The sequence below is a fragment of the Orycteropus afer genome, unplaced genomic scaffold, assembly GCF_000298275.1.
Source record: "Orycteropus afer afer isolate SDZICR_OR568_19922 unplaced genomic scaffold, OryAfe1.0 scaffold00018, whole genome shotgun sequence".
In the NCBI taxonomy this organism is placed as follows: domain Eukaryota; kingdom Metazoa; phylum Chordata; class Mammalia; order Tubulidentata; family Orycteropodidae; genus Orycteropus; species Orycteropus afer.
The window spans coordinates 2,845,006-2,855,377 of NW_006921605.1; the positions used below are offsets into that span (position 1 = coordinate 2,845,006).

At 63.1% G+C, this 10,372-nt stretch overlaps 2 protein-coding genes across 2 annotated transcripts in view; one reads left to right on the forward strand and one right to left on the reverse strand.

Annotated features, from left to right (window-relative positions):
• The first annotated feature begins 1,526 nt into the window (after window positions 1-1,526).
• SGSH (N-sulfoglucosamine sulfohydrolase) lies at window positions 1,527-6,166 on the forward strand. The gene is made up of 8 exons (XM_042783574.1): window positions 1,527-1,572; window positions 1,681-1,841; window positions 2,632-2,737; window positions 2,981-3,131; window positions 3,455-3,611; window positions 3,921-4,002; window positions 4,522-4,725; window positions 5,607-6,166. The coding sequence occupies exons 1-8, from the start codon at window positions 1,527-1,529 to the stop codon at window positions 6,164-6,166; spliced, it is 1,467 nt and encodes a 488-aa protein (XP_042639508.1).
• Window positions 6,167-7,797: 1,631 nt separating this feature from the next.
• The window catches only part of CARD14 (caspase recruitment domain family member 14), a 48,571-nt gene continuing 45,996 nt past the window's right edge, over window positions 7,798-10,372 (reverse strand). Inside the window, exons 18-20 of the mRNA XM_007959823.1 lie at window positions 9,508-9,646; window positions 8,571-8,686; window positions 7,798-8,005 (exon numbers count right to left, since the gene is read on the reverse strand). Coding sequence (XP_007958014.1) covers window positions 7,798-8,005; window positions 8,571-8,686; window positions 9,508-9,646 — 463 coding nt within the window. The remainder of the gene's footprint in view (window positions 8,006-8,570; window positions 8,687-9,507; window positions 9,647-10,372) is intronic.

Here is a 10,372-nt window from a genome sequence, read left to right on the forward strand (position 1 = left end):
AGTCACTCCCTCCCCTGGCCTCCGCTCCCTGCTGCCCAGGGCCCGCCTCCCACAGGGCAGGGACATGGAGAATCAGCACCCCGGCCTGCTCTGCCCTGGGTCTGACCTAGCCCACCCACTGTACCCAGAGCAGCTAGGGTGACACTGTGGGTCCGGTCAGGTGGTTCCAGGTGACCACACCCCGGAGGGCTGGGCTACCCGGGCTCCCATCTCCCCACAGTGGTGGTAACCCCCTAAGTTTGCCTTCTTATTTCGGACCCCAGAGTCCCCAGGGCAGCACTTGTCCTCCGGGCCAAGGCCGTAGCCCCACCCCCTGCCTCTCCGAGTCCCATCCCCCCCAGGACACCAGTTCCTCAACTGCTCAGAGACTTCCGGTTTGGCTGGCCGAGCCCAGCTTGTGACCAGCAGCCTGAGGTGTCTGATTCTTTCCTGTTCTGAGGTCTGGCGTCCGGCCAGGCCCCTGCCTTCTGATTAGCAAGCCTGACATTGTGGTCTCCACAGCCATTCTGCTCATTGGGACAGAATAGCTTCCCCTCAGAAAGGGTCCGTCCACGCCCCACCGGGGACGCAGGTGCAGCGCACACGAGGGTCCGTCCACCAGGCCCGGACTGGATCCTCCCAGGGCTGGGCCGTGCCGCTCTGAGTCAGGTCCCAGCCAAGCGCTGACAGCCCACGTGAGCTGGGAGAAAAGCGTCGCTTCTCCCCGGCCCTGTGACGGCCCACGCTCCACACGGGTGACCCTGGCACCCCACTGGTTCTCCCGGCCGGCTCGGCTGCTTCAGCTCAGAGCCCAGTGGGCCAGCGGATGGAGGGGGGGCTCCAGGCCCGAGCTGTCCTCTCCGGGAGCTGGGGCAAGGGCTGCCCTGGAGGTCCCCTGGCTTCTTCTGGGATGTCCTGAGCTCCTCCGCTCCGCGGCTAGGGAAGAAGCTCGGCACATTTGTGGGGGCCCAGCCCGGCTCCCCTGCCCCTCTGCATGGCCTCTCTGGACCCGGTTGCTTCCTGCAGGGTGAGGGGTGGGACTAGACAAGCTTCAGGGTCTCTTTAGCCACTCGATGGGACCTCAGTGGAGGGGATACGCACCCAAGCAGACCCTCAGACCTTCGGGGGGGCCCTCCGGGCCAGGGGACCTCACACAGATTCTGCAGGGCTCCTAATTGCCCAGAAACCAAAACACCCAAACACACCCCCATCATAGCGACCCCTCCTTGGGTTTCCGAGGCAGTATCACTATGGAAGTGAATGGCCCAACCTCCTTTCCAAGGAGTGGCTGGTGGGTTTGAACGGCCAGCCTTCTGGTCAGCAGTCACATGCCTTGGGCACTACACCACCAGAGCTCCCCATAATTGCCCAGTGGTGTGCTTTGTCTGTTCATTCAGCCGCCACCCACTAAGACACCTGCCCGGGTGTCATACCCACAGAAAGGTGATGCCTGCCAGGAGTCAGGCCCACCCGGGTACCATATCCACCCAGGTTTTATGCCCGCCCGGGTCCCGTACTCACCCAGGGGACATGCCTACCTGTGTACCATGCCCACCCAGGAGTCACGCCAGCCTGAGTATAATGTTCTCCCAGGTGTCATGCCCACCCAGACACCACTGGCCCGGGTACTGCAGACAAACCCTGGGTCTACCTGTTCCCCAGCCCCACCTCATCCTGTCCTCTCTCTCCCTCCCTCCCCAGCGGACGATGGGGGCTTTGAGAGTGGCGCGTACAACAACAGTGCCATTGCCACCCCACACCTGGACGCCTTGGCCCGCCGCAGCCTGGTCTTCCGCAACGCCTTCACCTCCGTGAGCAGCTGCTCTCCCAGCCGCGCCAGCCTCCTCACCGGCCTGCCCCAGGTGGGGGACAGGAAGAGGAGGAGAGGGGAGGGTCCCCGAGGCAGGAGAAGGGAGAGATAGAACCAGGGCCCAGGCCCAGTCTCCCTAATGATGCCACCCACCTGCCTTCCGTGTCCCAACCCACGCCTGGTAGCGCCTTGATACAGTGGGGTTGACAGAACCCTCTGGCAGCCTAGCGGGACAGTCAGAGTGCAGGCAGGGCATCCCGGCGGCCACTGTGAGCGGTGGCTCTCTGCTCTGTGTGACCTCGTGTAAATAACTTCTCTTCCTGCACGTGGGCTTCTTCATCCGTAAAACGGGTGTCGCCATGACGCATCTCTTGTGGGACTGCTATGGGGATCGAGTGACTTCCTGTTGTCTATCCCTAGTGCCTGGCACCCACCCCGTACCAAGTAGTACAGTTTATGTGTCTAACACGTACAGCTGCTCCTGTTACAGTATAAGGAAACTAGGGGACAAAAGGGGCTATTGCTGCCTTTTTTGACTTGGCAACATGGGGTCGGCCTAGAAAACTTGGGAAGTACAGAAGAGCAGAAAGAAGAAAATGAAGGCTCCCGTGGTTGTGGGGGACCCCCTTCCCGTCTGGTCTCTTTCCTGCTGACGCCTCTTTCACCAGGGGGACCTGTGGGCCTGGTGGGCAGGGAGTTGGGAGGCTGAGAGAACCTCATTGGGTGCTGGTCACCTGACGTCTCCTCAGGGACCCAGGGAGGGCCCCTCTGCTGAACCCTGGGAGGGCAGGACGGGGGGCGGGGCTTGGCTGCGGGCCTCACCCAGGGGACCTGCACCACAGCACCAGAACGGCATGTACGGCCTGCACCAGGACGTCCACCACTTCAACTCCTTCGATACGGTACAGAGCTTACCGCTGCTGCTCCGCCAGGCCAGCATTCGCACAGGTGAGCGCTCAGGACCTGGGGCGACCACAGGATGAGCACCCCACCGAGGCCAGGCCAGGCGGGAGGGCACGCCTTGTCCTCCCGTCACCTGCCCTGAGCACCTGGCTGGGCTCTGGCTCCATAGGAACCAAGCATCGGGGTGCTTGGGTGGCTAGAGCCGGGCCGAGCAGCTGGGGGCCAAGGAGTGGGGAGTGGGGGAGGCTGCAGGTGCCTTGGACAGCCCCTCTGCCCACCCCGCCCCAGGCATCATTGGGAAGAAGCACGTGGGGCCCGAGGCGGTGTACCCATTCGACTTCGCGTACACGGAGGAGAACGGCTCCATCCTGCAGGTGGGGCGGAACATCACCAGAATCAAACTGCTGGTCCGGGAGTTCCTGCAGTCGCAGGACGGCAGGTGGGTCGGCGCCCCTGGGCCTCCCCACGTGTCCAGACCTGGCGGGGTTGGTCCTCACTCAGCCTGCATCTTCAGATGGGACTCATGGGGTCCCAGACTGCCGGAGTGGAGGGTTCCAGGTGCTCCATCTCACCTGGGCAGAGGAGGGGACACGAGGCGGTGAGGGACACGCGGGTTTAGGGTTTAAGAGAGCCAGCAGAGCTGAGAGGCTGGCTTTTCCCTGGAGGATGGGGGTCCCCCAAGAAGAGAGTCAAGCACTCACCAGCCCAGGTGGTTGACGCGCCGACCTGGCCCCACACCTCAGCCCCCTCCCTCCATCACAGGCCCTTCTTCCTCTATGTCGCCTTCCATGACCCCCACCGCTGTGGGCACTCCCAGCCCCAGTATGGAGCCTTCTGTGAGAAGTTTGGCAATGGGGAGAGTGGCATGGGGTTCATCCCAGACTGGACGCCCCAGACCTACAACCCCCAGGACGTGCAGGTAGGACGGGCCCCATGCCACGTCTTGCCTTTGCAGTCTCGGGGACCCTGCCCCCCTGTGCTTGCGGCCCCCAACCCCAGCCTGGTGTGGTTCAGTGAGAAAAGCCCTCTGACTAAACTGGCCCCAGGACCCGTCTGCAGGGTTGGCAGAGTGACATGTGAAGACTGAAGCTGTGTGGGTGTTCTGGGCTAGTCCGTGCCCAGGAAGGAATGGGGTTGGCTCTGTGAGCAAGGCTGGCAGCTCAGCTCCTCCCCCAGCTCTAGGGCTGGGCTGCCCTCACCTTGGCTCCCACCCACCCGACCTCCCCAGGTGCCATACTTCGTCCCGGACACCCCAGCTGCCCGAGCCGACCTGGCCGCACAGTATACCACCATCGGCCGCATGGACCAAGGTGGGGCCATGGCGCCAGGCAGGCGGGAGAGTGGACGCCACCACCCACCCCACTGTGGGGGGTTGTACCTGTCATGTCCATGGGGGTGCTGTTAGTTCCTGGGGACCTGTGAAGGGGATGGGTGTGGAGGGAACCCTCCTCCAGACCACGTCTGGCCCTGGTGACCCCCAGAAGCCGCAGAAAGCAGTATAGGGTGCAGACCACACGGACGTGCTGGGAGGGACCACGGTCCCTGAGGGGCATGGGCCGGAGCCCGAGCAGGGCCTGTTTGGGGGCGGGCAGTGAGGAGGACAAGGGGCAGGAAGGATGGCAGGGTGTGGAGGACGACGGGAGGGCGACGGGTGGGGAGGAGAGTGGGCTGGGAATGACAGCAGGGCCGGGGGTAGCCAGGAGGCTGAGGGCTACAGGATGCCTTAAGGAGATGGCGGCGCAGGGTCCTGAGGCAGGACGAAGGTGGCACACCGGCCCCCTGCCATGGCTGTGTTGAGCCCTGCTCCCCCGCATCCCGGCTGCCTGCAGGGATAGGCCTCGTGCTCCAGGAGCTGCAGCAGGCCGCCGTCCTGAACGACACCCTGGTGATCTTCACATCCGACAACGGGGTGCCCTTCCCCAGCGGCAGAACCAACCTGTACTGGCCGGGCACTGCAGAACCCTTGCTGGTGTCGTCCCCAGAGCACCCGCGCCGATGGGGCCAAGTCAGCGAGGCCCACGTGAGCCTCCTAGGTAGCGCTCCGCCTGTCTTGGCGGGGGAGGGGCGGAGCTGATGCTTAACGGACCAGGCTCTGGCCACAGTCAACGGTGCTCTGCACCCAGTACCTTGTGTGGTTCTCACACCACCTGGGCGAGGAAGGGATGGGCTCCCCCACTTCACAGGTGAAGACAGTGAGGCTCAGAGAGGTATAGTCAGTTGCTCAGGGTCACACAGCTTATGCATGCAGAGCTAGGGTCCGGCCTGAGTCTCACTACCTTCTAGGCCATCACTTTCTCACTCTGCCAGCGGCACTCAAATGCTGACCCACAGCTGAGCCATCAAGAAGGCTTGTTAAATCCAGGCTGTAAGCTCCGCAGCCGGGGACTCTGACTTGAGATCGGGGGCAGGCCACTGGGAGCTCTGGTGGCGCAGTGCCTAAGGTATCTGACTGCTATCCAGAAGGCTGGCGGTTCAAACCTACCAGCCGCTCCCTGGAAGGAAGACTAGGCAATCTACTTCTGTAGTGATACCGCTTCGGAAGCCCAAGGAGGGGTCACTGTGAGTCGGAACCGACTTGACGGCAGTGAGTTTGGTTTTCGGTTTGGGGCAGGCTGAGAATCTGTTTCTTCCAAGTCCCCAGGTGAGGCTGCTGCTGCTGTTCTGGGGACCCACTCTGAGAACCCTGCTCCCCATCATGCTGCCTCCCCAAGGGTCCTATACCTTGAAGAGGGCCTGGGGTGTCCCCTCCCACATGATAGATACAAGGAGGAGAGGAGACGGAGACAGGGCAGATGACAGGACTCCACAGCTTCTGTTAGGGGCCCGACATCCCCCCAGCAGGGCTTAGGTCAGCCCTCGAAGGCAGGCCAGGGCCCCGGAGAGCCTGGCTCCTGAGACGCCATTTCCTTTCCAGATCTGACCCCCACCATCTTGGACTGGTTCTCCATCCCTTACCCCAGCTACGCCATCTTTGGCTCGAAGACCGTGCGGCTCACCGGCCGGTCCCTGCTGCCGGCGCTGGAGTCGGAGCCGCCCTGGACCACCGTCTTTGGCAGCCAGAGCCTCCACGAGGTCACCATGTCCTACCCCATGCGCTCTGTGCAGCACGGCAGTGTCCGTCTGGTGCACAACCTCAATTTCAAGATGCCCTTCCCGGTCGACCAGGACTTCTACGTCTCCCCCACGTTCCAGGACCTGCTGAACCGCACCAGGGCTGGCCAGCCCACAGGCTGGTATAAGGACCTCCACCACTACTACTACCGGGAGCGCTGGGAGCTCTACGACCTCAGCCAGGACCCCCACGAGACCCGGAACCTGGCTGATGACCCACGCTACGCCCAGCTCCGGGAAGTGCTGCAGACCCAGCTGGCCAAGTGGCAGTGGGAGACCCAGGACCCCTGGGTGTGTGCGCCCGACGGGGTCCTGGAGGAGAAGCCTTCTCCCCAGTGCTGGCCACTCCACAACGAGCTGTGAGCGCCCCAGACAGCACACGCCCCTTCCTCCCGACACGTCCCTGCGGCCGCTGTCTCAGCTGGTGATAGGGAGAAGGCAGCTTCTGCCTTAAGAACAGAGCAGGTAATGTGCCTGGCCGCGTCCCCTCCCCAGGGTGCTGCCACCACTGTAGGGCCACCACAGTTGAGTCCATGCTGTGTCCCAGCACAGGAATTGTGGGGGGATGTGGGACGGGGCAGGGTCCCAGCCTGTGACGAGATGAGGACGCTCAGGGAGAGAAGTCTCGTTTGCTGGGTTGGTTTGGGGACCTGGAGGGAGCACGGGACCTGCTCTGCAACCCACAGCTATTTCAGAGCCATCACCTTGAGGGGCGGCTTCTGTGGGCCCGAGCACACGCACTGTGGGGACGTCTCTTTGAAAGATGCTTGGGCTTGTTTCTGATCCCTTCGTTCTGGCCCATGTGGCATTCTTGACCCCACTGTTGGGTTTACACTAACCCACCAGTTCCCTGCAGGGCCCCTGAGGTGACAACTTTCAACTTGATGGACAAAGCTCACCTTTCCTTTCGGAGAGGCCAGGGATGGAAACACCCCACCCTCCTGGCTCGGTTTAGTGCTTCGTGGACAAGCACCGATGTCTATGATAGGAAATTTCTTCTAGAATGTTCCATACCCACCCTCCCTCTACCTCCCATGGCAGCAGTAGCTCTACTAGGGAAACCCTAACAAGGCAGTAGGCCCCCGTCTTGTAAAAACTCTTTACTTTAACAAATACAGAGAATTTCATCTTCTAAATGTGGCTGTGATGGTAACAACCTAAACTCTAGGGCGGCGTCCTTCGGGGGGCACCGCTGTCAAAGGAACTTGTGGTCCATGAGGGTCCCGGGAGGTGGGGAACGAGGCCATGTGGTGGGGACTCTGGAGGTAGGAGGAGGAAGCTTTGTCCCGGAGGCTGAGGTGCAGGTAGGAAGGCAGGTGGTCTCACGCACAGGAAGACCTGGTCGATGCTTGTGCAGAGGGTCTTTGAGCCGGTGTCTCCAGGACCCACATGGCACGGTTCCAGGGCCTGACCCTGTGGTCAGCACGCCCAGGCCTCTCAGATACCAGTTCCGTCAACTTGGAAACTACAGGTACCTCCAGTCTCTGTCCACTAGGGTTACAAAGGCACTCCTCAGCCATTGGGAGCTGAGAGAAGTTAGCCCAGTGATGGTGAGGGGGTCTGTCTGCTGCTCTGGGCAGGACGCAGGGGCCCTGTGGGCACAGGGCTGCTGGCCCGCGGCTCAGTGGGTTTGAACAGCCCTCTGACATGTTGAACGTGAAATGATGGTGCTAGCAGGCTGCTGAAAGGCAGTTAGACATCCACAGACACGTCTGCGGTCTCTTGCTCTGGGGAGACGGTGCACTCCACAAGGCCCCCGGGTCTGCGATCACACCACGCTCCGGAGAGGGGAGATGGCTCACACAGACTGGTGAACAGACAGGAGGGGCTGTCCTGTGGGTGAACTGCACCGGCCAGAGTTCAAGGTCAGACCTGGGCACCCACGAGCTGGGCTTGTGGGGTCAGCACCCCTTGATGGTGCTGGCTCTCTGCTCTGACCCTGAGGCCACAGTGGGGTCTGCATAAGCAGGGACGTGGAGGGGACAGCACCGGCATCAGTAGGGGCTCTGCTCTGTCCACACGATCATCTTCTGTGCGTCTGCGATGGCCGCGCGGGCACCGCTGAGCAGGGAATCCAGGTCACTCCAGCTGTCGGGGACCAGGCTGCTGTACAGACAGGGCGCCCTGTCCAGGTCCCCTTCCTCCTGCCTGGCTGCCTCCAGCAGCTGCTCCTCCGACACCCCGAGACGCTGCAGGGCCTTCCTGCAATGGGGGCAAGGCCAGCAGGTTTAGGGGCACAGAGGCCAGGAAGGCAGAGTCTGGGCCAGACACCAGGCCAGAGGCGCAGACGCCAGTGGCCACACCCTGGTAAGAGGCCCCACCTCGAGGGACAGAGACCACGGGACCTGAGCTCAGCTGACCTGGTCCGTCAGCCAGGCCCCAAATGACGTTTCCCTGATTGGAGGGAGGGTCTAGTTTACAACCTTCAGTGAAGGAGGGCAGTGGGCCCTCACAGTTCCTTCCCCAGGTGTAAACCAGGAAGTGGCCGATGTTGCCGTGGTCTCAGCTAGCACAGGGCAGACTGGGAGCCCGTGTCCCCGGGCATGTGCGGCCCCTCGCATCTCCTCGCTCAGTTAGGGTGGGCTGCTCCCCAGGGACGGCGCGACAGCTGTCCAGGGAGGAGTTGGGTAACTGCCCTGCTGGCAGCTCCAGGGGCCGGAGTTGGGGACTTCCTGGGAACCAGAATGTGCCCAAGGCCCGAGGGCGGAGCTTGAGGGCACCCGGGGACCAGTCCACTGCTCGGGGGTGGGGGGTGGGGAGCACCTACTTGAGCCTCTTGGCGGCCTTCTCGGTGGTGGGGACGTGCACCACAATGGGAAAGATCTCCCGGCTGTGCAGTGCGGAGACGCCGGCCAGCCCCAGGTCCAGGAGGCCGTGGACGTTCTGGGGACGGGAGGGGAGGTGAGCCACGGCCTCGGGGCCGTGCGAGGAGCCCCCCTCCCCCGGCTGCTGAGCAGAGAGGAGGCTCTGCGCTTTCTCCGGCCGCGTGGAGCACCTCAGAGTCCCCTCCCAGCTTTTCACCCGAGTGGGCGTGGCCAACGCGCTCAAAGCCCATCTACCTCCGAGGGCAAGAGGCGGCCCGCGGCTGCCTCCCAGCCTGTATCCCGGTAACTATAACCGTGCAAGTATAGCCTCTCACGTATTTGAGCCTGAAGACGACCTTGCAGGGCAGGCGTGGGGAGGGTGGCAAAAACCCCAAACCGAAACCCGCGGCCTGCGGTTGTGGAGTCGGTCCCAGGCCGACGATGGTGCTGTGGAGCGGAGCGGCGCCAGGCCTCTCCTCCTCTGTGCTGCCGGGCTGGCGGGAGCCAGCCTCCAGGTTAGCAGCGGAGGGCAAGCTGTGCCGCTCAGGGACCGGGGAGCGCGGCTCCCCACCAGTCACTCATTTAACAGGTCCTGATGAGACATCTCCGGAGTTGGGGAAACCAGAGTGTAGGGCAGTGGGAAGGCCGCCCAAGCTCACGTGGTCTCAGGCGCCAGCCGCAGGGTGTGGTTCCCCACTCGGCTCCCACTGAGCCACAGACGGTGGGGGCCTGAGGCGCGGCACGTCCCCTGACGTCCTGGGCAGCCAACTGCAGCCCCACCCGTGTCCTGACCCACGCCACCCTAGGGATGGCTTCTGCCCGGTATGCCCGAATCAGCTGGGCTTTGGCGAGAGGCCTGCCCTCACCCCACTGCCCTCCTCTGGGTGGACCCAGGCCCACCTTCCCCATGAGAGACTCCACAGCCGGGCGGGTCACCCAGCAGCAGCTGCCGGGCCCCTCTAGCTCCTGGATGATGTCCCCTCTCTGGATTCGGGTATCATACTCCTCCTGGCTCAAGTGCTCTGCAGGTGACAGCAGAAGGGACGGGCCATCGTGTGGCCTGCGGTTCAGGGAGTGAGGCTCCACCCCGCACCCTCCCCCAGGGCCGCCACCTCATGCTGTCCTCAGGATCCGCCTCCCCTGCCGACCGGCCCTCCACGGTCTGCACAGAGCCCAGCACCCAGTCGGCACTTACTAAGGGGACTTCTGGGGCTCGCTTGTTTCCCTGTCTCTGCCCGCCTGGGGAACCCGGAAGAGCGGGGCCTCCTGACCGCCTGTCTTCACCTGACGCCTCAGCCGGCCAGGGCTAGGTGGCCAGGGCTGCGTACATGTGAAGTGGGAACGGCTCCAGCTCCTTTCTGGCCGAGCGGAGCACACCCTGTGTCTGTCCCTTGGAGCCAGGACCCCACTGGCCGGCTCCTCTCTGTGAGCTGCGAAGGGCAGCTTTATGCGGGGTGACGGAGCCCTGCGGCTCACTCCTTGGTGAAGACCTGCCCACTCGCCACCAGCAACCGTGCCGTGTTCAGTGGTGTTGCCCAAATCCCTGTCCACCCAGAACCTCACAATGTGGCCTTATCTGGGAATAGGGTCTCTGCAGATGTCATCGGTTGGGACAAGGTTAGACTAGATTAGGGTGGGCCCTGAATCTGATGACAGGTCTCCTTACGAGAGCAAAGGAGCTGGACGTGTGAGACAGGGAGGTGGCAAAGGTGGAGTGATGGGACCGCAGGCCAAGGGGGATTGGCCACCGCAGGGGCTGGAGGGG

Bases quoted from the DNA above. Each gene is read 5' to 3' on its own strand.
- SGSH (XM_042783574.1), top strand. From the start codon at position 1,527: ATGCCCACCCAGGAGTCACGCCAGCCTGAGTATAATGTTCTCCCAG. The intron at 1,573-1,680 runs GTGTCATGCCCA...CTCCCTCCCCAG, and splicing joins TGAGTATAATGTTCTCCCAG to CGGACGATGGGGGCTTTGAG. The intron at 4,003-4,521 runs GTGGGGCCATGG...GGCTGCCTGCAG, and splicing joins CATCGGCCGCATGGACCAAG to GGATAGGCCTCGTGCTCCAG.